The sequence below is a fragment of the Phalacrocorax carbo genome, chromosome 6 (assembly GCF_963921805.1).
Source record: "Phalacrocorax carbo chromosome 6, bPhaCar2.1, whole genome shotgun sequence".
NCBI classification, from domain to species: Eukaryota; Metazoa; Chordata; class Aves; order Suliformes; family Phalacrocoracidae; genus Phalacrocorax; species Phalacrocorax carbo.
The window spans coordinates 22,866,923-22,894,722 of NC_087518.1; the positions used below are offsets into that span (position 1 = coordinate 22,866,923).

General features: G+C 38.9%; 2 protein-coding genes across 11 annotated transcripts in view; both read right to left on the reverse strand.

Annotated features, from left to right (window-relative positions):
* VGLL4 (vestigial like family member 4) overlaps positions 1–9,366 on the reverse strand; it is a 105,261-nt gene extending 95,895 nt beyond the window's left edge. The window contains exons 1-2 of the mRNA XM_064454248.1: positions 9,065–9,366; positions 1,593–1,669 (exon numbers count right to left, since the gene is read on the reverse strand). Of these exons, the coding sequence (XP_064310318.1) occupies positions 1,593–1,669; positions 9,065–9,300 (313 nt within the window). The 5' untranslated portion in view covers positions 9,301–9,366. The remainder of the gene's footprint in view (positions 1–1,592; positions 1,670–9,064) is intronic.
* TAMM41 (TAM41 mitochondrial translocator assembly and maintenance homolog) overlaps positions 1,651–27,800 on the reverse strand; it is a 44,199-nt gene continuing 18,049 nt past the window's right edge. For 2 of the 10 annotated variants that reach the window (XM_064454256.1, XM_064454252.1), the window contains exon 8: positions 21,693–22,954. In XM_064454256.1, the coding sequence (XP_064310326.1) occupies positions 22,878–22,954 (77 nt within the window). In that variant the 3' untranslated portion in view covers positions 21,693–22,877. The other 8 variants (XM_064454258.1, XM_064454257.1, XM_064454254.1 and 5 more) reach the window with 7 other exon arrangements.

Genomic DNA, 27,800 nt, shown 5'->3' on the forward strand with positions numbered 1-27,800 from the left:
GATACAACCAGCTTCCTCATATGCAAGTTGCATATGAATATGCATATGAATCAGATTTCCTCTGGATTCTCTAAATCTAGCCCAACATTCCTATCCTGTGGCACTCAAAATCAAACTAGAGTCTTAGGCAATAGTTAACCAAGAAGAATGCATTTAAGCTTAAGAAAATTGAGAATACATATTCAAAATATATTAAGAAAATATAGTCAAAAGAAAATCCTAGAGGTCTTTTCCAACCTTAATGATTCTATGAAAACAGGTTAAGCTTTTACAAGATAAATCCCCCAGGTCAAAATCATGGTTGAAATTGTTTCCTCAAGCACTTCCACTGCTGTTCATTTCACTTGTAATAGTCAACAACTGTAGCAATCAACCAAATCATCCTACTACAGTGGGATCAGGAAAAACTTGGTACTTCTCCAGTAGCAAGGTGAACATGAAAGAACAGCAAAACCAACATTCACTATAAAGCTAAGAGCCAGTAATACAGAAGAACCCATCAGGGTATGAAACCTTCATTTTACCATCTTCTGAAACAGCAAACTACTGTTATCTTGACGATTTGAATATACACAAATATTCTGGGACTCGTTGTCCAAATACACTTTGTTTGTTTATTTTGTAATTACTTTAGTAAGTTGATTAGCAACAGCAGTAAATCAGTTCTTTTATTCAACATTCAAGGCAACTACTTTTCAACAAATATATATCGAATAAAGGAACAAAGAAGAAAAGCTGAATTCATCTTAAAAGGTGATTTTATGCACAGAAGCTACTCACAAAAGCAGACTGAATTCCAAAATACCATTTTTCTACTTAGCATCTATTCAGGTTGATACCCAAGATGTATACACTTCCTGAGCGCTTACACTACTCAGAAAAAAATGACAGAGACATTCATTACTAAACATGCAGGTAACAATCTGATCTACAAAGTAGCACTGCAGTTTGGCAGAATTGAAAATATTATTCTAACATCAGTTAACCCATCTTAAACGCTTATCATAAACGCTAAAAGCAAAACTATTACCCAAATGATTGGCAACATGAGCCTCTGTAGCTGCACCTGGCATCATTTACTATGTTAAAATCCTGTGCTCACCTTTTAGTAGCAGCGAAAGGAAAATGAAGTGCTCATTACTAATGATAACAGTCTACATCTTAGGTTTTATTAACTGAAAAGGAATCTTTGCAACCCATACATGTTCTTAAATGAGAACAGGTCTAACTGATATTATGAGGGAGCATGAGTTCTCAAATTGTCCTTAGTTTGACAGCAGTTCCATTACAACTTTTTGTCGACTAGCAATGCAAATGCAATTGGGAAAAGAGGGGCACCTTTACATGAATTGTTAAGTACATTTTCAAAATAATAGGATAATAATAGGATGATCTCTTGTGTACTAATTTAGATGCAACGTATTGGTTTTCCACCAAAGGAAGACAACCTTTGGAGGGCTTCTGAAGACCTTTTTCTACATGTCTTAGAGTCAGTAAAATGCAAATATCAATAAAGCCAGCATCTAGGCTGATATATACTGCAAACAAAGCATCTGGATCCAACAAAGCAGAGAATGAAATTTCAGACTTACGTTTCTCATCATCAGCATGTACTAGAGATGCTGCTCTCGACAAAACATCCAATGGAGTCTCCATTCCTCTCTGGATCCTGGAAAATTCAGAGCCAAAGTTTCAAAAAGGAAACCCACAGAGTCCCTACCACAACATACTAGGTGGTATGCCACTTATTCATAGCCTACACATCAGGTTTTACAGAAGGAAGTAGTAACAAACATCAAGAGCATGACAGCAGAAAGAATAAAAAATCCAGGTTTCTGCTGCTCTTCTCATATTATACCAGCACAGGATTTGTTAAAACTAAGTCATTGCTGAAAACAAGGAAACAGTGGAATTAGCTTTTCCACCAACTACTCATCCAAAACAAACCAAATTCTCAAGTACTTGACTAAAGCTGATGACCACTGCTCAAGTATGTTGCAACAGGATTGTCTGCTATATGTTGTAAGCGGTTTGCCTCCCATCCCAATGAAGAGTTACTTGAGACAATATCCAAGAATGCAGCTCATCCAGAGTGAGGATGACAGCTGGCCTGACTACCTACATGAGCTTTAGATCCATAGTATTCAATAAACTTGTGCTCCTTACTCTCCTATGCTCAAAGTAGAATCATCCAACTTATAAGCCATTAATACATTTTCTTACTCATGAATATATAGTCAAACACTGCACACAGAAAACTGTAACTTGCATAATCATAATCGCACCTCTGTAGCTGTTTTTCCATTTCTCCCCTACAACACATAATTCCCATAACAAAAAATTAACCCCATCACGTGAAAATGCACATTTCAGCACTACACTACGCAACAGGCTCTCCCATTAAAAACAAAACAAAAATTGCATTACACAGCTTATATAAGCCTCTCAAACTTTCACATCAATGGCATCAAAACTAAAAAAGAAGTTCCGATATGAAATTCCACAAAATATGAACGGGAAAGGAAGGAAGAGAATAACATGTTGTCATGATGCTTTTGTTAAAAGGCCAACAACTTCTATGTGTTTTTAAATAAGAGCACAACAGCATAGACAGAACTGTCAAGAAAACAAATGCAGAAAGAGAAAAAACCCAAGACTGCTATTTTGTTGGTTTTTTCCCCCCCACAAAACCAGCATGCTATTCTGTCATAAGAACTGTTTACTGTAACTTACTTTACAGTATGATCTTAAAAAAAAAAAAAGTAGTGGCAACTACAGAAATCTCAAACACATGTATATGGACTTAACAACAAACATATGTTTGGGAAACAATTTCCTTGACTATAAATTATAAACCTCACTATCCTCCCTCCCTCTTCCTAAATAACGTCAAAGACTTTAAAACTGATCTAAGATTCTAAGCATAAGAGAAAGGGTTTTTTAAAGTATTTTTAAGTTCAAAAAATATATGTTCAATAAAGAATTAAATCCAGCCTTGTTTCCATAGAACTGTGCAAGAAGAAGAGACATACCTGAAATAACTAAGTATAGCACTTGAGGATAAAAACATGCATTCTCCCTCCCTGACAGAATCAGCGTTTGCTCAAGAATGGTATTTTAACTGAACTTATAAACTCAGTTAACTCCTTTATTTAGAGACAGTACATGTGGGCAAGAGGTTTTAGAAAACAAGATCTTAGATTCTTATTTTACTAAGCCTGTCTTCATTAAATATTTCTTTATGTCATGTTCTGCCACACACTCTTCCAAATCAAAGCAAAGATTTGGAAGAGAGCATTCACTAAAGAAGCCTTCAGCATTCTTCTACTCTGATCCCTCAGACCCTGATGCTTGTTTCTTTTCTGCATTTTGTTTTCTTGGAGTTTAAAATAGCACCACTTTATTTCTCCCCAGACTGTTGATTACTGACCCTCTCACACAAATTCCACTAACAGTGAAAATTCAGTTGAAAAAAGATTAAAATATGTCTGATCAGATGATGTAGCTATACCAAACTGATGGCTAACTCATGATTTAGCATTAACCAGCCTTCTCTTAAATTTACAAGACAGTAGATACAAAGATTTTTGGTCAACTCTAGAAAAACCCTCTTGAAAAGAACAATGCAAAGGATATTAAGATGTCTTACTGAAAATAAATCGCTGTTTTTCTTCAAGTTTTTCACTAATTTTCAAATAATGGGAGTAGCAGATGCCCAATCCCTTTCCGGAACATGCTCCTAGTAAGAGAATTAGCTGGTGACAGAAGTCGACATTGAGAGAAGGAAACAGGAACCAAGTCATAGTTCTATTCAGGATATTAGACACTTTAAAAACAACTTCACTAACACTGGCCTCGATATAGTTTTGTAGCTTTGCATATTATTAAAGTTCATATCTGAGAGCTGCAGAAGTGTTTCTCTAACAGTTAAGGTCTTGTGAAGAATGTTGTGTCCATTCAAGAGTTTCTTTGAAAGGATGCTGTTAACAGAGAGATCTGCAAATTCCAAGGTGCAATACCATATATGCTGCAATTTTTTTTAAACATGCTGAACGCATTTAAAGTTAGGAAAATTACCTTCAAGGAGCTATAAACTTCCAGATTATTTTTCAAACAATATGAAATATCCCTCTATCTCCAAATTAAACTAACAAGTCAGGGATAACAGTTCAGGAAAGAAATAAAGGTTGCCTACAAGAATGAGAGAGGAGGAATCTTCTCTTAAGACTGTTCAAAGCTTAAAAGGCTAATTCCATCTCGGCAAGGACAGCAACTGCTACAGCTGCTCCAGGGCAGCCTTCAGAGAACAGCCCGGTCACCCTCAGGAGTCGTCATGTTTCAGAAATGAAAGAATAGTTCTATTTCCAGGGTTCTGACAAAAAAGCCAGTTAAAAAGCAGACTTCTGATAAAAGCCAGCTGATTCTCTGTGTGACAGAGAAACCTGTCTACCCAGCAGAAACTAGCCTGAATCAAAGCTGATTTTTTGTAAGTATCCCCATCAAAAACCAACTCTCTAGCCTATGTGCAAATATTGCTCTATACCCAGACCTCGTAAATGAGAACAAGTGACTAGCAGAACACAAGTACACAAACTTAACCTTCTCTGGATAGATCTGATTTAAACATTATGGAAATAGTTTCATAAGCATCTTATTTGTTACAAAATCCTAGCTGCTAGATTTAAAGAGACACAAGCCAAAAGCACTTTTACAAGCATTCAAGATATTTTTATCCACTGTAATTTCAAATATTAGTTCAATATCTTACTCAGTCCTTTTATTTATTAGTTACTGCTTCCACTCAATACTCCCCTAGTCTGTCTTGTCTCCCCTACATTGCAGCGAAGAAACATTCTGAAAAACAGTAAAGACACAGAATGTAATAGCGTAAAGATACAATGTCTGAAAGACAAATAAGTTACTAAACACTGATCCACCAGTAGGGTTTTTTTATGCAACATTTGAAGAACACAACACACATTCACATAATGAAACAGCACTTTATTTTCCCTCTCCTTTTCAAGCTTTTGCAAACTCCATGCACATATGGAGTACTCTCGACATTGCAAATGACTGTTATCATTTTTTGAAGACTATAGCTTTTGAAAATAAACAGTTAAGTGATTTCATGGATTTATGCAGCACCTTCCATGCATCAGGGAAAGTACGTGTGGAAAAACCCTAAAGTTGCTTGTTTGAAACTTAAGTAAACTGTCAGTAAAGAAACCAGTACCAGAGACTAACTGCAGGCTGAACAATAAGACATCTATTGAATCCCATGGAAGTTATTATTCACAGTGGGGTATGTCAAGACAGATTTGAAATAAAAAGAAGAACTTTATATTTGATTAAAAAGAAAAAAGAGGGGAACAGCAAAGGGACAGGAAGGAAAGAGAGACATGAAAGATTATGTTTGTGGCAGTAATCTCCATTATGAAGATATGATGCCTTCTGTCTAGAATGGTTCTTAACTAGTAAGCAAAGTAACAAGTTAGATGACAGAAACAAGGAAAACGTTGGGTGACGAGAACAAAAGGCCTCCTGTGCAGGTAAGGAAAATCAGAAGAATTTAAACATAATTTGGACATGAAGAGCTAAAGAGAGGTCACAGTCATAAAGATACTTGGGTTACAGGTCTGACTGACAAATGGAATAGCAGCACAGCCAATAGCCATTGCAAGCACATTAATAAGAAATATCTGAAAGCAGACACTACTAATAGTTCTCTCTTAAACTTGTTGAGTGTGGACTAGAGATAGACATCTACACAATGCCAAGGAGAGAGAAGGCAGAACCTTTCAATGACATGGAGGAAACTTGAATTCATATGCCTGGTGAAATTACAGAGATAAGGTTGGAGGTAAAAAGTGGATTAATAAATAAAGCCCATTATAACAACAAAAAAGCAAGACAAGAATGACAAGACATTCGACAAACGCTCAAGACTGAGGACTAAAATGAAGTAACTGTAGATAAACACAAGCATAGGGAAAACAAGATTAATTGCAGAGCATGGTAAAATAGGTCAAAAGCAGCTGATGTTGACATCTAGGAAGATACAGGCACACACACCACTTGCCAGTCAAGTTCACAACCAGAAGTACCTAGAGAAGGAGACTCCAGCTGATTGCAATGGAAGAGCTAAACTGAAGAGAAAATCCAGACACAACTTACCAACTCAATCAATAAGTCTACAGGGGAAAGGAGGATAAAGCAAGAGTCTGATGCAAACTATGTCAAAATCTTTTATTTTTTTAAGATAGGAAAGAGTAAAGCATATTTGTACTGTGAATGAGAGTCATGATAAGCACATTGTATTCAATGTGTCCTCAATAGCCACAATTCATTTAAATTCCTTCAACTGCACCTACATCGGAGCTTCTACTTGTGGATATATAAATTCTGTGTTGAGATACCCATGCAAAATGTTAACTGTAAGTGCTCGGCTTAGATTGTGATTACCACGTAGCACTGATCATCCTTCTGCATTTACAACTCTTAGTTTTCAAGAGAGTTTGGGCTACTTGGCCAAAAGAATTACTGAAACACCACTTTATTTTTAAAATTTATTTATTCAGTACTTTGGGGTTTTTTACCATGCTGTTTTGCATGTGGAAAATGTGTTTGAACAGGCAAATCTGCAAACAGAGAGAACAATTTAACTTATCACACAGAAAATTATAAGCTTAAAGCAAAGCTTTGGCATTTTACCATGTGCTTTTTGTTTTCTTGTTGCGTAAATCCTCCTTAACAAGGTAACATTTTAAGAAGATAGGTATTAACAATGGTATTTGAAACAAAAGCTAACATAAGAAATTAAAGGTGGAGAATTCTAACCTGACCCTGTCTTGTATCTGCAAGACCGCTCAGTCCATCCTGTATGTTATACATTCAGCTGCAAACTTATTATGCAACATCTAACCATAGTAAAAGGAACTGAACCAAAACTACCTTTTATAATAGAAAACTTTCAAACAAGCTAACCTCCTCAGTGTCTCCAAACTGTATTACTTATCAAAGCTGCATATATTTAAACAAAAACCTCCTGATGCTTTATAACATGAATATGCTTCTTCAGTTAACATGCCCCAAAGGTCTGTATCAGTGATTTTCTATCCTGTTTTAGCTACTAGCCATATTTCATACTACCAGGCTGTCAGATCTACCCCTTTTTCCACCATTTTTGGGTGTCATCGCTTATAGAACTGGACTAATACCTGCTCTAAGGTAAGTGTAAAAGCTAGGTGATAGTAGTATTCATCTGAGTCATTACCTAAATGAGACAAGGAAGGCTAGCAACACAGCATCCTGCACTGAAACACCCTGTCCCATTCCCAAAAAGTGCATTGGGAGATGATGGCGGTTCAGCAACAACAGTTTCAGCCCAGTAATTTGTTTCAAAAAACATGTCAAGTGTACAGCGTGGACACACACAAATTCTACCAGGAGTCTAACAGACCAGACCTGTGTTTTACTTATGACTGAAAGTAGTTCTTGTAACTGATCCCAAATACCAAGATTATAACCGGTGTATCAGCCAGAAGAGAGGTACAGAGAATTTAAGCAAAACCCACTTTATGTTAGAAATATCCTCACAAGTAAGCAGATAGGAAAATACCAATGAAGGCCAAGACATTTGGAGAAAGGCCTTAAAAAAGTTTATGTATCTTTGAGGCAGGAGAGGCAGATTGCTGCCAGATTTTATACTGTTTGGGACCTAAGGGTTCTTAATATCACTGCCTGCAAAGCAAATTTCACTCAGGTTTCACAACCTACAATTTGTTCCTCTATGAGAAATGCTCTTTCAACAACTCCCTATTCTAAAGTTAGAGAAAGACTAATCAGAAAAATTACCCTGCAGGAATTCCAGAACTCTTGTTCAGTTAGTCTTCTCTAGTTTAATTAACAAATACCTATTATTTCATGTTCCTGATAATCCTGAAGCACCAAGAGGGTAAAAGGGAAGTGAGCTGGCTTCGTTGTTTCCCAAACATCAGTGAAAGTGGTCGTTAAATTCCCATTCACTGCACTTTCAGAAAAGGGGTGCACTGGTGTCATGTGCAGTCAGCTTGACTCAGAAAATTAATTACTTCTGATTACATCTGGGAAACATAAAGCCAGTTTGATTGAAGGGACTGAAACTGCACTGCTAAAGATTAAATAAAAGATCTTTACAAATGGAATACGCCAGAATCAGAGTGAAAAGCCTTAACAGTGCCCTTCGGACTCATTCTAGAAGATTTTTTGCCACAGGACCCTCTACTAGTAATGCAATTACAGGGATTTTCGCTGTAAGAAAAATACTCTGTGGAAGCCGAGGTGTGAATTTAAGATGGCAGTCAAAATACTCCGTTTGCTCCTATCGCTCTGAGATAACTTCCCGTGTAGGAACTTACGTCAGGATATTTCCTAAGAGTTAACTTTCGCATCTTTCGCTGTAACCTGTGCGGCGGCGGCCGGCGCTGCCCTCCAGCTCCCCGGCAGGCAGGTGGGGCCCTACGGGACCCCGCAGCCGCTCCACACCAGGGGAGCGGCCCCGCCGCCTCCGGGAGAGCCGCCCCCGCTGCCCCACTCCCGGAGCGCGGGCCAGCCGCGGGCCCGGGGAGCCCGGCCGGCAGCAGGCCGACTCGGTTCCTCCCCTTCCCAACGGCCCCACGGCCGCCTCCAGGCTGGTTCCCGCCCGGCCCACCGCAGCTCCTCCAGGGCGACGCGGGGGAGGCCCGGCCCGGCCCGGCCGTGCGCCCCCGGCACCGGGGGAAAGCCCTGCAGCGCAGAGGACGAGACGGGGCAGTTCCCGTCCCGTCAGGGCGGCGCCGGCGTCCCGCCCGTCAGCGCCTCCGGGGCGACGCTCCCCTGCCCCGCCGCCACTCCCCTCAGCGCCCCGCGGCCGCCCCGGGCCCCACCGCTGCCGAAGCCGGGGCCAGCCACCCCCGCCCGGAGCCCTCCGTACCGCCGGGGCACCTGTCCTCTTCCCACCTCCAAACTTTCCACCCGGCCGCCCAAGGCCAGGCTCCGCTCCGCGGCCGGACCGCGAGGCCGCTCCCCCGCCGGCGGACTCACTCACCAGCGTGCTCCCGGGCGGGCGGCGGCGGCGTGGCTGGGGCGGGCGGGCCGAGGGCAGGGGAGCGGGCCGGGGGCGGAGGGCTGCTTGTTTACTACCGGGCCGGGAGCGGAGCGGAACAGGCGCGGCGAGCCCCGGCGCCGCTGGCCCCGGCGCCACTCGTTGCACGGGCCCGGGGAAGAATCCCAGGAATGATGGAATTCTCCTCCTAGCAGGTGGGGAGAGCGGGGCAGCCCCATTGGCTGGGCCCGGCTATGAGGTCAGCATAATTAGGGTAATGAGGCCCTGACATCATATCCTCGCAGGTAGGGAGAACGCGGCGTGGGCGGCGAGGCGGAAGCGGGAGGCGCGCTGGGGAAAGCCCCGCCCCTCCCCTCCCCGCCGTGCTGGCGCACTGCTCGGGGCGGGGGGCCAGCGGGATCAGAACCGGGTGCTGCCGGGGTGAGGGCTGAGGAAGGGGGTGGGCAGGCATGCTCAAGGGAGGCAAGGGCACCTCACCCTGCCGGCTGCTGGAAAGTGGGAGCGGCGAGAGAAGGGCGGGGGGGGCACCGCTGCAGGAAAAATAAATCAAGAACCTGCCACTCCAACTGCCAGGTTGGAGAACAGCAGGTAGCAGGGAAGCGCTGGTGTTCATTCCTAACTGACTTTTACCATACTCTGGAAAGCTTTTCTAGAACTAAAGGAAAACAAAAGAGTTTCTTCTTGATATAAAGCAATTTTAAAAAGCAGGAACACTTCACATGCATTTCAAATTAAAATGCAGCATCATTCAACATCCGAGAAAGCGGCTGAATAGCCACACATGCAATTAAAATATACACAGATGATGAAAAGCAAGCTTTTCAGCTTCTAAGGTAGCATACTACAAATAGGCTGGAAGATAAGGGAGCTTACATCCACATACTTGATAGGATTTGAAGATTAGGTCTGAACAGATCTAGCATTTTCTCTATTTCCTGTTTACTGCTAGTACTCCTGAAGGATATTTTTACAGAATCCCTTCTTGCATTCGATATGACTCATTCAGCCAGCTGAGGAAACTGCTGAAAGTCAGACTTGTATGAAACTAAAGCCGGACTATTGCTGTGGTCAAAGACTGCTCCTACACTTCCATTTCCAGAGTAGGAGCTCCCATTTACAATTACAAAAAGTCCGAAAGTTTGGCAGTAGCCAGAGTGATCCAGTCCCTCAAAACCAGATTACTGGGAAAAGCAACACACGCATGTGCTGTCATGATCCCAGCACCTCCCTGCCACTTGAATACCAGCACATCCTCTGTCATTCCCATTGCTTTGCAGCAGTGTTTGTTCCAACTTTCACATTTTCAAGACTTGAATAACTTAGGAGCATGTCTTGCTCAAATACTTTGTTTTGAGTAATTTCATGAAATTAAACCCATCAGACAGTTTGTACATATGAAAGAACCACTTCTCAGAAGCTAAGACTTTACCAATGTGCTCTGAAGAGCCTGGTAACATTCTCTTCTGCAACAGGCATTTTAGCTTGCATAAATTAATTACAGAGCAGGAGGGTATGGGAGAGAACTGCACTCGTGTTCTGTTGTCCACTGCAAACATCAGTCATCTTCTAGAGAATTAGGTCCCATAATGCTACATTTCACCTCTACAAAGGCCACAAGGAAGTGAGGTTGCTTCAGATGGCTCTTGGGAGTCCATTGCAAAGTGAAAGGAAAGGACACCAGATCAGCCTGAGCCCAACCACAAGAAGCATTAGGGTTGCAGCTTTGTGGTAGAACCTGAAAAGAGCAGGGGGGTAACAAATACAAAGTATCTGAGGGCAATTCTTCTCATGGCTTTCCTCCTGTTCAGCTCCTCCTCCCTTCTCTCGGTGTGACAGATGTACAAGCTAGTAAATGCATAAGTATATAAGCAGCAGCATGACTGCCTGGCTTTTCTCAAGGAAAAAAAGTACCAAGACACAGCAAGGTTTATTTTAGATCCTGAAACAGGTATTTACGTATGAAATAGTGGAGGGAGCACAGCTCCCACATTTACCCGGAGGTACAGCCAACGCAGCAGCCCAGCCAAGTGGTGTGGGAAGCTGCGTGGAAGGGAACAGTCAGGCAGGAATCCACACACCCTGCATTTTGACTCCTTGGGAGATTCACAGTCCACGAAAGGTCTGTGCTGCCCAATTCCAATTTAAAAATCAATCAAAAGCATGGAAGAATAACTGATACTGAAGTATTTTCATATCCTTGCAAGGACAGGTCATGAGATCTCAGGGCCATCAAAAAAGCTAGCCAAGAGTACATTCCAAACACAAATGAAATCCAGATTTAGACTCAACACACAGTGTATCTAATAGATTTCAGTTGCTAAAAAAACTGAAAGGCATATAGTCTAATAACAACTTTAAACATGATTTTATACCTTTCTTAAACTTTTCACCTATGACATTTCTAACAATATATAGTAACATTTATATATTTTTTAAAGTCAATATTGCATTAAGAGACTACTGGACAACATTTTCATCACCAGTAAGCAGAACGGGAGTTTGATGATATAATATTTGGAAAAATGGTAGTTAAAATAATAATGTAAAAATTATTTGAGGAAAAAAAATACTAGACAAGAAAAATACTATGAAATATGGAAAACCAAACCACAAGCACTGAGAAAAGAGCTGAAATAGCCATTGGTACATATCATGAGAATGAACTGCTGCAGTCTAATTACAAACCTTTTGAATGTGTATCTTCAAGAAAAAAAAGTATGCTACTCCTGTTTGTAACTGCTGGAGGGAAAGGGTTAGGAAGGGTTTCTTTGTTTAAAGAGACAGAGCTCCTGGGATGAGGGAGAGCTTGAAAAAGGAAAGATCAAACCAGCTTTTGATCCTTTGGATATGCCACTACAGCTCCCAAGAAAAGTTTTAGAACAGGACATTTATTAAACATTAAACATAAAATTAAAAGAGTCTGAGGGAACATCAGCTTTCTGGGAAAGGTGACCCTGTGTATTCCCGTACAAACACTGCTAGTATAGTCAGATTTCCCCAGTAACGTTAGGTGTCACTATTTGTTAAAACAAACAAACAAAAAAAGAAATGCAGGTTGTCAAATGTTGAAAACCTTTGAAAACTAATCTGAACAGCTAACACGCCATGAGAAAACCTAGTCAAAGCTGCTCAACTGAACACATGCTAAAGCTTAGCTAAGCTGTTCAAAAGGCAAATTCACAGATTAGTAAAGCAAAACCAGTCTTGTTTGATGAACCATATTTTGGTTTGCTTCAGTGTTAAAATTTGTTTTTCATCTTGCATGTACTTTATAAATGAATGATGTCAAAGGCTCTTTGCTGACTTAGACACCAGCAAAAACATAACTTGATGAAACACAAAAACTGCCCAAGATAGTTGAGAGTTTGTACCTGAACTAAAACAAAAGTAGTGCTTTTACCCAAACTCAGGTGCCCTGGTAGAACACCTGAGGTAGAGTTGCCCCAGTTGCCACTCCTGTTCCATATGTATATTAATAACTGAAAAATTAGTGACATTCTCCACACAGTACAGCCAATGCAATAGAAGATTTAACCACTGTGTGAAGGTGCCAGGATTATGAACAACCGTGCATCTCAGATGTCGCAGTATCAGCAGTCTAACTTCTCTGCCGCGGAGGGTGCTTGTCAAGCAAAGATCTGCTACCCTGAATTTGTCTAACAGCCCACATCCCCTGGGCCTGCTGAACAATGTAGAACAATGTAGCACAGTTTAATGGAAAGGCACTGGTATTTCACGAGCAACAAAAGCTGCTAGGTCATTTTTGGGTACATTTTGAGAAATTTCTTTAAACACCACTGTTGCACAACTTGTTTTAGGATTTTTTTTTAAATATAGAGGAGGGAAAGGACCTGAAAGCAGGAGCGGGGGGAAGGTATTCCATCAAGTACAGTTGCAGTCTGTAGTGAGATCTGACAGCCTAGTTCTACAGACTCTACCTCAACCATTAATCTTGTAATTATTACTGAAATTAAGCCTGACATCTGTTCCATGACCAACTAAGAAAATAAAACATTGCCATTATAATAACAGTTGGTTAAAAATGCATTGGGCAAGTATCTCCCTACATGTGGGCCACAGCAGTGATATGCCTTACTATTGTGACAGACTTCAGTGTTAACTAGACATGGATACTCAATGGGGAAAGGGACTCAAACCTGTTTTGTTAAATTATTTTCAGCTTGGAATACTAGCAGCAGGGGGCATATGTTGTGTCTGCACAATGAAGATTAAGTTTGTGCCAAAACCAAACAATTTTTGTTATCACAAAACACCATTATTTGTCACAGGCTTAATAAGGTATGTCATTGCTCCACAATATCTGTCAGTACAATTACAATGCATACCTCCTTCTATCCACATCTTCCTTTAATAATAGGTTAACTTTACACCAAATGACAGCAGCTTTTAAAAATGATCTCTCAAGATATATTTCATCAAAAACAAATTACATAGCCTCACAAGCAAACACCTTTTCTTCAGTGTTAACACTGCTGAACTCTGAATCTGAAACTCTTCCCTGCAAAAATCTAGATTCATTTGCACTGCACCTCAAAGCTACCTTATATCAAAACAGACCCAAATTCAAAACACGGTAGTGCATAAGATTTAAAAAGACACTTTACATTTTTTTGAAGATAGTTTATTTCATTAGACCATAATGTGTTAAATTGCAGTAATTCCAGACAGACAAGTTGATCCAAATTGTAAGCTGATGGAGATGGTTATTTATTACCTCCTTCAAGACAAAGCTTGCCCTCTTCATAATTGTCTGCCCCATCATCCAATGGAAGATTAAAAGAGTATAATTTCAGTTGGAGCATGGTTGTAACAGCAGCATAATCTTCAAGCAAACAATGAGATACTTTCAGAGTCAAACAGAAATATAAACACCCCAACCTCTGTTCTTTCAGAACATTTAACCACAGGTACTTTTTGCTTGCTTTGTTCTAGAGAAGAGGAAGATTCCACCCTATGAAGGTTCCCATAAGATGAAGACAGACAAAATAGCTAAGCAAAAAAAACCCAAACAAACAACAAAAAAAGGAGTGTCAGGTTAACAAATTAAAAGCACTCTTTGCCATAATCCACTAGTTTTGTTAAACACCATTAAAATGGCAACAACTGGTTCACAGCAAAACTCTGAATGGCAAACTCAGTGTAAAAGAAAAGTCAGTATAATTAGTGATACAGAGATAGAGGTAAATATTCAGACTAATCTAGTTATTATGCACTCTTTTTTTTCCTGATTCTGCCCTCCTCCTTGTGCAGTAAACACATACATATATTAGTTTAGTCACATTTGTTGGATGAAAATACCCGCACCAACTTTAATACTGTTTCTATGTGCCAACTGTATAGCTCTTACAGGCTGATCTTGGTAATTACTGAAGACTATAAATTCCCACTGACTAGCAATTTCTAGACTAAGGTCACTTATCTCATCAGAACAGTGGGCTTTCTCCTCAGGTCTCCAGCTGTGCCCTTCTCACTGGGGTTTCAGAGTGGCTTGCAGAAGGCTGCAGGTGACTCCAGCACAGCCTTGCTGCCTGCAGTCCCTAGGTTTATCAGGGACAGGAACAAGGCTGGAAAGCACCACCCGGGCAGTTGCTTCAATACAATTGAACATCAGACAGCCATCAGATCATTTTAGTCATGAACTCAGGAGGGTAGAAGGGTTTGGGGTTCTGTTTCCCCCCCCCCCCCCCCCCCCCCGTTGTTTTTAATACAAGTAACACACTCATTTTCAATTTTATATTGGAAAGATAATCCTCCTGAAATTAGTCACAGCTGGACAAGGAACATGGGAGACAAATTCTTTAAAGAACGAAAAGTAAAGCAGAAGAAAACAGATGCTTTACTTTAAAAGCACCTATGCAAGTACAACCTTTCCATATAATCAACTTTAAAATGTCACAAGAATTAAAAGGCGAGTGATGTAGTTTCATCATCTACCATTGTCTGTACAAACTCACCTTCTTTCAAACTGTCAAATTGCTACTGACTCAGTCTTCTACTTGTCAATTTTCTAATCCAAGGATGCAGGGCCAGAGTTAGGCATGAGTGTGCAGAATGTGCACAATCTCATCACCAATGATGCCCCAATACCAGACTTGAGAGGCAATTAAAAAAAATAATCAATCTTAAAAAATAAAAATTAAGAAAAAAAGAGAGAGATTGCCTAGATTTTATTGTGAAAATAATTTCATTTTAAAAAACTTTGCCCTAGACTGTAATGCTGAAGCACTGCAACAGCATCATGAGACAGACATTGACAGGCTGTTCTGTATCAGCTCTTCCCCCTCTCCTGCACCACTCTTGAAGCATACTAAGAAGCTACTAACTTCTTGGATCTTGCTATTGTGTTGTACAGAGACTGAGCCAGACATTTCATCACTGCATAAGAGCAAGACAACTTGAGGATGGCAATATTAAAAGAAAAAAACCCACAAACAAAACAAAAAAAGAACCCCACTGAATGCCCCCTTCTCATGCTTCACTACTAATTTTAAAAGAGGAGGTTTGGAGAAACTTGGGCAGGAGACAGAGGTTAAGAAAAAAAAATCCACTGTGTGGGAACACAACCTCGAATTTATGAAGTATACCATAGACCTAGATAGATTTAATGTAAGAGAAGTAACACAAATTAATTCAATAAAGACAAAATGAGATATTTAACTATTTACTTAGCCTGTTTAATTGAGTAGGGGAAGTATCTTAAACATCAGGCTCAAGTCTTTCAAACAATGTCTCATGGTACAACAAAAGTAAGTGAAGGAACCAAAAGACGGAGCATTATGACCAATTTTTTTTTTAAGATAGTCCCTTATGGTTGCAAACTCTTAAGAATCAAATTATATTCAAATTTAAAACCAGGAAGAACCCTCTATAGCCACTAGAGTTGCATGAAGTTTCAGTCAGAACAGAATATTGGTCTTTGCAGCTGCATGACCTTTTGTTTTCTCAGAAAAAAAAAAAGCATAACTGTCAAAGTATCCATCCACCATTAATTAAAAGCTTTTGGTGGAACATTGGATTCTGAAGGCAAAAATGACATATAAGGTCTTCAACTAAAGATGTAACTGAAATATTTGGAGTTGTTATGAATAATTTCAGAATATATAGTGTGAAGCTTCCTCTTCATGTACTAAAACTTAACCCATTTCTTAACATATCTGATTTAACAAGTCTGAGTAAGAGGTTAAAACATGCCAGAGTAAAAATGATTACAGCCTCTCCCTAAAGCAGTCATTGAGTTCAGGGTCAGTTAGCGACTGTGCTCAAGATTTTTATCTAGAAAAACAGGTAAATAAAGTCACTACACAGTTTTATGAAAGCACAGTATCAAGAGTGACAGAGCAGCTGTTCACTCAAACAAAAAATATACCAGAAAATAGCTATACAAGGTAATATCTCTTCTTCCTGTAGTAGATAATACAAAGAAAATTCATTTTCTACACATTCAGAACATATGGCCAGAAGTGAATTTGCAAATGAAGAATGCTTTGTCCTCTGTGAACACCTTACCCATGAAAAACGATCAGACACACACTGACCTGACATTCTGACCTTCAAAGCATATTTCAATTTCAAATCTATTTTTAAATTAATTGCTGGGAAAAGGCATGAATCACAACCCTGCTTGGATCCCCCTCTACTGGACACTCACCAAGTGCTATGTTTATTCTAAAGTTTCCCAAGTCATATCAGGCTCTAGCGTTAGCTCCTCAATCAGTTTAAAGAACACGGACCTTACAGTTCAGTTCCCTAAGCCACCCAGGAATGCTGGCCTCTATATCTATCTGTATCTTCCCAATTTGGCAAAGAAGTTTTTTGCAAAGATGAGGAAGCTATGGGACACTATAAAGTCCAGCTCCCTAACAGAAAGGAATCACACTTGTTTAGCTATATGCTACCTTAGGGGCACCTTGTTTAAGATAAGGTTGCAGCTGTTACTCTCCATCTGTTAGTCAAATTCACTGACATTGAAAGTCAATCAAATCTAAAGAGAAACGTCACTGAAGCGCAAGTGAGAAATACAGTCACTGCAGTTGAAACAAAGTCAGACGCATTCAATATAGCCAGTATTTGAAGGATCGTTTAGCCAGTCACCTGGAGGAACTCACTACTCAAATAATTGGAAAAAGGGGAAATGAGCAAGCGATAAAGAACACACCTTACACATGTTGATGGAGGAATTCAGCACCCTGTGTGGTACAGTTTCATGCACTCCCCAAATCTTAAAAGTTTGGGAGCAGCCAAACGAGTTGCTCACAATGGTAGGCATGTTAATAAAAGGGGACAATACTGAGATTAAAGACTGTAAAGAGAAGTGGAAACCAGAATCTATGGTTATGTATCCAGTCAAATTTTGATTTCCCATTCATCCCATGTCATCTAATCTATTCCCTCTGAAGCATGAGATAGTCACATCCTTCACTGGCCCTGCTGATCTCAGAGCCAGCTAGGCCCATGCTGCTGACTCACCTATGGAAATCCTAAGTAGTTTGGTTGGGCCCAGGCTCTTCATTACAAAGAAGCCCTTTAAGACATCAAGAAATAAATCATCTGCCTGAGTGCCTTTCATGAAAGCACTGTTACACAGGAAAAAAAGGGGATGGAACATGAAATAATATCCATGGTGGAATGGCCAAACCAGAAGAAATAGTTGTCCGAAGAACAGAATGAAAGACTTAATTCTCAAGTCGAGAAGAGAAACAATAAAACAATAAAACAGTATGGAAGTGGAGCAGGAAGACATAAACAGGAAAGCTGCAAATGGAATGAAAACCTAAAGTGACTGTTTTTCGTGGAAGAACAAACACACCTCATTACGACAAAGCGTTAGTAATATTCCCATGTACTAACTTCCCGTGCAACAATCACTAGTTATTTTAGTGGATTACAGCTGTATGACCATAAAAAAAAAAAAATCATTTCCACATACTGTTGAGAAACTTCAAAAGCAGCTAACAAGTCTGAAATCAATCTCTCTTTTCTTAAAAGTTTTACATAGCAAAATGTTGTAACAACTGCATAAAGTACTTTATATTAACAATAGAGAGGAGTTCAGACTGTAAGCTGCTATAGGCTATGATTCATTCATGGCTCTCCGCCAAAAAAATAAATACGTTCAAGACCAATGGCCTCAAGGGGAAAGGTAGGCCATTTTTTATAAAAAGCACAAAGATAAATGATTTACAGAACAGAAATATGGTTTAAGATTTCAGCCTATATGGATGATGAGGAAGGACTTTCTTATGTCTCACAAAGATTTACTGCACAGACCTGAAACCTGGCAGCATATCAACAGATGGAGTAAGCCAGGAACTATTAAACTGGGATTTGCAAAACTCTCTCCAAAGAGCAAGAAATGACCCATTATATTGTTATACACAAAGAAAGTTCATAAAGGCAGATCAAGATATGCAATGGGTATTTCAGCCATGTAAAACAAACATGGCCAGTTCAGATCACAGGCAAGCGGCAGTAAACTAACACCTGTAAAGTGAAAGACTAATCCACTGGCAGCATGACAAACAGCTTAAAGGCTGGATGGGTTTGACGCCATACAGCATCTGCTGAACATAAAAATGTTTAATTAGCTGCTAAATAGCAAGCAGTACATTCCTATTTTTTCTACAAGAACATTATTTCTTGAATAAATGCCCTCGCTTAGCTACCAAGGTGCAGAACAAAGATAGCTGTTTCACTACGGGATCTGAGGCCAACTCATTCTCACATCAGATTGACTTGTAATCGACTTCTGATGTTTTGAACCACCATTTCAGTAGCAAGCACCTTCTGAAACACCAAAACCACTTCTAAAAGTGTCTTACTTTAATATTCAGAACATTATCTTTAACTGTACTGCTAATGGCTTTTAAAGGAAAACTGCTCTTTTAAATGCTTCCCTAGAGCTATAACCACATTTCATCATTTAAAAAATTCTAGATTTAACTGCTGCTCATCCCCAAACTTAGCAGTAATGAGGAACTGAAGAGAAACACTGAGCCTCTTAAGATGCAAGATAAGATATTCTATTTAAAGTTCTGGTACACACACATCTCCAAGGTACCCTCTCTCTATAAAAGGGAAAACAGCCACAATCTCAAGGAAACATAAAAACCACAAAAGGGAATGAGCCGTTAGAATCCAGCTTTCACTTACGCTGCAGCCGTATCCCACGAGGGGGTCAGCAGTGTCCAACTGTACTGAGACATCACATATAATTTTTCTTTTTTAAAAATATTTTTACTTCTGTAGATACAAGCCAAAGCTATATGCTGCCGTTAGTCTCAGTAAAGAATTACATACCTATTCAACGGTAGTAATGTATGCATTTTAAGTGAAGCATGTGATTAAATGCTCTGCTAGTAACAATTCTCAACCAGATGTTGGGCAATCTTATGACACATGATCTCTCTCAACCAGTGCTTGAAGTAGTTATAATTTATGAGCCAGTGGTTTCAGATCCTGTGGTGCTGTTATTTAACTAGGCTTAAAAAAGCCCATCCTCACCTTTTCATACAAAAGTACAGGTTGGTCAGGATGGTCTTGTTCAATGGTGGTATTTCCCAGTAGGGCTCATGATGTAAAACTTCACTCAGTTACACTATTACAGGAAGAAAGAATGAGTGTCTAGTTTTGCCACTGCCTACTTTTTTTTTTTTTAATTTGGCCAGATTGCTTATTCTGTGGATAAGTTTTTGCTCCACCTGTGTACCATAAATGTCCTTTTTTTTTCCTTTCAGCTCGTACATTTCTATATAGCACCTATAAAAGCCTGCATCCTTGAGGGGATTATGGGAATTATAAAAACGCAATAGTTACATTTTCATTTACAGACACAAAGAGGAGATTAATGAGGCAAAATCTGGAATAACATTTTAGTTTTTAGTCTTAATTATCTGGTAATTTATTCAGTACATGGAATAAGTTTTCTAACAATCCAGTGTGTAGCAATTGTCATTTTTTAAAACCTTAATAACAACTATATTTTTCTGCTTACAGTATTCGTTTTCCAAAAGTTGACTACAGGGAACAGGAAACCCCCCCCACAAAAATACAATTTCACTAAGAGTGATCTCGCCGAATTTGCTGACAATAAATCCTCACCGGAGGTGAGCATCCTCTCCTTTAGAAGGTCTCACTTAGGCCCTTTCCCACACAGCCTTAAAAGAAAATAAACACAACTGCAAAAGAATGCTGAGAACATGTAAAATTCAGTTACATTAAAAACAAATAAATAAAATCAGGCAATCAATTCTGCTAACTCTTCATGCAGAGGGTTATTTTTTAAATTGTCCTTTTTCCTACAAGGAGTTGATACATTATGTGCTGTCAACTTCCATTTCCAATTTTTTTTTTTGTATCCTAAGACTTTCACAGATTAGTACTTTTTTTTTCCCTCCCTCCAAATAATACAGTGGACCCTACTAAAATTTTCCTAACACCAAATTGCTGGTGTAAAAATCAGGCTTTTGTCCATGCTCCTGACTGTATGAAGTTTCCCCTACAGCATACTTCATTTGGGACAAAAAAAGTAAAGGCTGTTACCTCATTAGATGACTAAACCAGGCAGTTCTGCCAGCACTGCACTTCTTACCTGGTAACTATTTCATTCAAAATGTCATGCCTCCATCCTGAATCTTTTCTCATGCTGTTCATTTGTCCAAAAGCCTTGTATCTGTCAGGGTCTGTTTCTACCACTGGGATCAGTATTCTCTGTTCTTAAGAATTTTCCACTGAGCATATCTAAGTTAACATCCGATTTCAGATTTCTTTTTACTAGAGCTTATGCTGAAACATTAAAAAACATATGGCTATTTCAAGTCTTTACTACACATGAACTTAATTTTAAAGTAGATAGGGCATATTTTGTATAAAAGACTTCTAGATTATTCAGAAAGGAACCTCTTCATGAAAACAAACAAATCCAGCCAAACCCCAAGGTTAATTTAATTTAAGCAGTGGCTTAAATTCCGTAGCTCTGTTTCTTACAATATAAACATTCCAAATCAGGGACTTTGGCCTCTTACTAAGAGGGACACAGAATGCTAGTACCATACATACAAATTTTCTCTAGCTTAGTCACTTCTTTTGCAGAATATGCCACCTTAAAATGGATAGTCATCATCCTAATATCAGAAAAGGATCATTTGACAGGATTTGTCTAACAAAGTCTAGATCTATCATCAGCAGATAATGCAAAGTGTTAAAAACCAGTCTATGGCCTTAGAAAGTTACTATTTCATAGTAATAATATTTTCCAAGAAAATAAAAAAAAAGGGTGGGGGGAGAGTGGGGACAGACACACATTTATTTCCTCACTCTGGGTTCAAACTTTGCCACTTCAAACTCTGATATTTTAAAATGATCAATATTTAAAAGTTCCCCTGTTATTAAAGTAAGTCTGAATAAGTCATGTTACATATGATAATATATTCTCCACCTTTCCTTCCTAAATTTAGTCTTTGAACTGCTCCCTGGAAACAGTTAGCAGCCAATTTCATTCCAATACTTTTTTTTTTAAAGTGAGATCACTAAATCAAATGTAGCTTGAGAGATGGCCCTACCGATCACATAATACACATAAAAAAATACATGCTAATCAGGAAAGATACATTTTATTTCTATCTTTTACCTTTAAGTTATTTTTATCATTTATACTCTCACAAATAAAATGACGCGTTCTCTCAATTTCTTTCTATTAAGAAATACATCCAAAATCAGCAAACCCACCTGACGCAGTGCAAAAAATATTATATTTACAACAGATACTCCAGAGATATTGTGTCATAGATGAACACTGTCAGGAATGTCCATTCTTTAAAGGCATGGTTAATGTAACATTTATGTAAAAGTCCAGTTTAGTTTAGCTAATTTTATTAAGCAAAGGAGAACAAGTTTTATCTTTGTCGACAGTATTTTCAGGGCAAAAAAATAGTCAAAGAACCAAACAATAGGTACTTTTGTTCATAAAATTCCCAACTTTAAAGCACTTAGATAGAATCTTCTGCCAAACAACACACATTTCATAAACCTGCACAAGTAGGTCCTGAAGGTCAAAGTATGACCTTCCTTCCAACTATGACATTTTTGACAATGTTTAGCTATGAGTTGGGCAGTTGTCATCTCAGTCTCATGAAAGGAACATACAATTTTTATGAAAGAATCTGATACCTGACAAGCTTTCAAACACTCTTTCCCAGACTGGAAGTCATTGTCAAAATTTTTGGATTCAGAATGTCAAACATCCAAGAAAAAAATTTACTTTTCACAAAGTCTACCCTGCAGAAGCACCTAGTAAGCATCATCAGAAAAAAATCTAAGGATGAACATGTAAGTGCAGAAATAATGTATTTCAAGAGGACTTAAAACTCAATGGATCCTCCAGTTCCATAAGCCCCTGGCAGAACTAAAATTGTGACAGTAAATATTTTGAAAGTACCTGGGGCTATTTTGGAAAATAAACATAGCAATACATAGAAAATGGGTGGCTTCAATTTTTAATTCATATGTACAATCAATCTTTTTTACTCAGGGTTTCTGAAAACCTAAGCTATAGTATACAGGAAAATTCATTTCAGTAGTTACACGGTATAATTCCTTTGCCCTATTACCTTCGAACATTCCCCTGCTAACAAAAGTTTCTATTTTAGTAGTACAAATGCACACATAAATTATTAGAATGTACTTCTTAAATGCACTTTAATCTTCCCAAGCAGGCAAAGCAACATCTGCAAAATATTTAGACAAAAAGTACATTTACCCATACACAGTATGCCAAGGCTCAAGATGTCTTCCTTAACCATCCCTTTGTCATTTTATACAATTTCTTCATACTATAAGTTATAGATTTCTTTGCCCCTAAAAAAAAAAAAAAAAGAAAAAAAAAAGGAAAACCCACAAAATTCAGAAAGGCTAACTCAAATACCAGGCTTTTACTACATTAAGTAAAATATTTCCCTGGAAGAATGACAACCTATTCCATCAGGCAGACATGCAAATAACCTTGTCACATTCATGAGACAGTAAATAATGACACAAAAAAAAGTACTTTTAAGAGTATCAAAGCATGCAAAATAGGACAGGTTTATTCTGAAGGCCTGATGATGTTGCATACAAGCACGTATAGACAACGACCAAGTGTCGTGATTTAGCCCCAGTCAGCAACTAAACACCACACAGCCACTCACTCACTCCCCCAACCCCTGTGGGATGGGGGAGAGAATCAGAAGGGCCAAAGTAAGAAAACTCACGGGTTGAGATAAGAACAGTTTAATAATTAAAATAAAAGAGCAATAATAACAATAATAATATAATAGAGGGAGGGAGGGAAGGAAAAAAACCCAAACAACAAGTGATGCAACTGCTCACCACCCACTGACCAACACTGCCAGTCCCGGAGCCGTGATTGCTTCCCACCCCTGGACAGTTCCCCCCAGTTAACATACTGGGCGTGATGTTATATGATATGGAATATCCCTTTGGCCAGTTTGAATCTGGTCTCTTAGCTGTGCCCCCTCCCCTCCTGGCTTCTTGTGCACCTGGCAGAGCATGAGGCTAGAAAAGTCCTTGACTAGTACAAGCACTACCTGGCAACACCTAAAACAGTGTGTGTTATCAACATTATTCTCATATTAAGTTCAAAACACAGCACTATACTAGCTACAGTGAAGAAAATTAACTCTATCCCAGCTAAAACCGTGACACCAAGGTATAGTAAATGTAGAGATTAATGATAAAACCCTTAACCAGTACAAATGGAAACTTCTAGTTTACATCATTGTTCCTAAAATGCTAAATACAGGAAGGCCTTTAAAACACCTGTGTCCAGAGCAGAGCCACACCAAACCAATGCATTATGCTTTTCAAGCCCTTCCTGATCTACTGCTAGGTAGCATGTCCAGCTGAGTAGGATTGTACTCTGGCCTGGTAATGGACACCAGCAAACTGACAGACTATACTCTGCAGCAGGACTATTTAAAGAAATCCAGGGTGTTAGGCATGCAGGTTAATTAGCTGGCCACATCTGAGAAGAATCTAGTTGTAGAAGCATTTCAGCTCTTGAGACAGGAGCCCACCAACCAGATTCTGTAGATAAGATGATGCTTAATCATGAAGAACCACAGCTACGCCCAAAGCTGCACAGCCAAATTTTACTGAAGGGATAAAGGGGAAGAAGAACAAAAGAACAGTCTGCTCAAGCAAGACAAGCAAATTCTGCATGACTGGTAGACAACAAGCTTCATACTTCCAGATCCTACTTTACCAATTCCTTCTGCTAATCAGGTTTTAGTTAGCCATGCTTGCTTGATGCTATGTATCAGGCACTTGGTTGCCTTGTTGTAGACAAATTCTACACAGAATTGAGAAGCATCACACTGATGCCCGTCTTGATTAAATGTAATCAAACACTGCACACCGCCTTTCCAGGACAAACCAACCCAGAGCATTGCTATTCAAAGGCTTGTGAGTTAAAAATGAAAAAAGAATTGTTTGTTTCATAGGCAATGTGCTGCAGATTGTTGGGGTGGAAATCTCTTCTGGTTTCAACATGTTGTAAAGTACATTACAACCTCCTCGAATATTTTGTTATTGCCTCATCCTGACTAATGGCAGCCACCATAAAGCACATCTGCGAGAGAATAAAACTGCTTGACTTGGATAATGAAATTACATCTCTGTCCTTAAGTAAAAAAAAAAAAAAAAATACTGAAATGATGATGGGTATGGAAAACCAGATTAATAAGGCATATATCCAGGTGAATTAAAAGAAGCAAAAATAAAAAGATGATGACACACACTGTAATTTGGAAACACTACCCGTATCAGGATACCATGAACATCAGTGTGAATATCCTGTCACAGGGATGTTGTCTGGGCCAATTTTGTTTCAGAATAACCTGTCTGTCACTTTTTTATAATAAGCCTCATATGAAGCCAGAATAGCCGTCATACTCTAGCATCATCCTGCAGTAGCCCACAGGTACTGAACTTTACGCTAGGCTACAGTGAAGGCAGGCATTTCTCAATTTTCAGAAGGATTTTACTGCAGTCATTGCCTCCAACATTTTACAAGTTTTAGATATGAAGGGATTGAGGAAGACTCCTACACAATTTGTTAAGTGTACCCCTAGAGTTAAATACTTTCTGAAGTTCTGCCAGATGTGAGCCTTCTCTTACAGACCTAGAGTAAAAAAAGACACAGCCTTTTGCTGGGTTTAGTCATCCAATATTTGCAAACCAAGAAACAAAATAGTCTTGGCATTCCAGTGGGGTTCTGAGATCCTAGCCAGTGGAGCTACTTATTTTAACTCCTTCCAGCTTTCTTTGATTAAAAAAAATACCCACTCCAAAAGAAAAAAAAAAAAAAAAAAAACCCCACCAACATAAAACACAAAGTAACTTTTCAGATTACAATAGAGTCTAATCACATCCTTACGACTTCAAAACTGAAAAGGCAAGTTTTTAATGCTGCATGAAAAGGTTTAATTTTGACACTTACATGCCCAGGTTTAAAAGTATGTTATGTTATGCATGTTATGTTATGGTATGTTATACTTACTACAATATTTCTTATGTTTATTTAATAGAGCCCTGTTTACCTGACAAGATTAACTAAAAGTACACAGAAGCAATTTAGCCAAAAGTCACACAGTATGACACACTAGAACACAAGGAAAGATCTTCTGGAACAAATGAGCAACTTAGACCTGGGTTTAGCCGTGTACTGCATTGGACTTCTGGTGGGTGGGGAGAAAAACGGTATGATAATATTTCATTTTAAGAAGACCTTAGAAAGTCATCAAATGAGGATAAAATACTTTAAGCAAAAGATTCTTTCAGTATTAGCAGTCTAGAGTCACCAGAAGTCAAATGAATGTACAATAAGGAAAAGTGCATGCTCTATTTCTGAAGGATGTGGTGGAGAGTAAAAAGCCTATAATAATAAACATACTGTATATAATCAGTTTTGCATTTCTTGTGTCTCCAATAGCAATTAACTCAACTTTACCTTTTGTAAGGTAAATCCATACATGTATTTTCAACTTACAAAACCATGTGTATCCCATTTGTAAGCTCAAACTTTTCTTCTATTTTTAATAGAGTTTTGCTAAAAGCAAGCACGCTAATGAAGTCATGACTGGCTTTTTCTTTGCAGTGTCTCAAATAACAAGAAAATAATTACGTAAATTCTGAAGCGCCTCACATATCTGCATTAAAATTGCACACAGTGTAAGAATTCCAGTTGTAGAACAAGGCCTGACTGACCTCAGGCATAGCGCACAAATTAAAGAAGTGTTCCACTTTCCAAAGTTAAAACTATGTAACTGTATGGCTTTGAAAATCACTGTCTAATCTCCTAGGTACTATACTTCTAAGATACAGCCCCTCAAATACTGAAACTGCTCTGCCTAGAATCGATATTGTTCTGCCATTCCAATGAAGTCGGGGTACTCCTGGAAGTGCAGTATAGTATGTGGCAAATCAACAGTAATACAGCTGATACAGCCCTGCAGGACTCTCATTAACTGCACTGGCACTGCAGCCTGCAAAGTCAGCTTGTTCTATTGGCTTGCCAACCTACTCTGCCTCTTGTAGCAATCCAGCATAAAGAGATTTTTCTCCTTCATATTTTATCCCTGCAGCAAGCACTCTACCAAACTCCACCCACTAGAGCTTTACGTAATAAGATGCTTACATTTCTGTCCTAGCACATCATGCTACAAAGCAAAATACAGGTTTATACCTATGGCTGGTTTCTTAAAGCAGCCCTCAGGGCAATGAGTCACATCTGTAGTAAAAGTTAATGGTTGTAATTATGGCTCAGGCTTAGAATCTGAAGCAATTGGACCACACGAAAATGTCTTTCTACTTTAGCTATGAATATATGACTTAGTGGTTCCACCTCCGCTTTAGATTTTTCCACTATATGACACAGAACAAAGACTTAATGCACATGGAATCAAGACCACAAAATTTCAGTGTAAACATAAGTTGTATCTGGTTTTGCTTAACAATCCATGTTCGTTGTTTTGGAAGTGTTAGTGTTGTAAGATAGTAATTTGGCTGTATTAGAAGTCCCCCAAAGTTTCCTGGTAGATATGCCTGGCTGCAGTGCTCCTTATTTCCTTTTGAGTTGAAAGGCTAACCCATATATTGCTGAAAATCTATCACATGGAGGCAAATAGTTAGACACACATGCAAACTTTTTACACATATTTACAGTGAAGTGCAGTGGTATGCAGCATCTGCTTGGGCAGCTGATGAAGACAGCAGTTATCACAAATCCATAGAATATTTTATATGTAAAGCTGTTCCTTATAGTGTAAAAAAAAGGTTCCTTGAAGACGTATACTAATATCTAAATTCTAAGAAAACAAATGTTATTCAGAATAGCTACAAGCATTTGTGCTAACTTAAAAGTGTTCTGAACAACTGCTTTGACTGATGATTTAATTCATCGTATTTTATTTAGAAGAAAATTTCAAGGCTTGCAGCATTCGTCTAGTAAGATATAAAGAAGAAATCTAAGCTAAAGTAGTATCAACATCTCCTTCAGAGGAGCTAAATATAAGAACTTCAGAGTTAGTTCCCAGAGATGACACAGACTCTGGTTATGTGGGAAAATAAATCAAATGATGGTGCCATCTCTAATGGGAAGCAGAGAGACAATCTCACCAAAGACTCGAAGAAATACATAGGCACA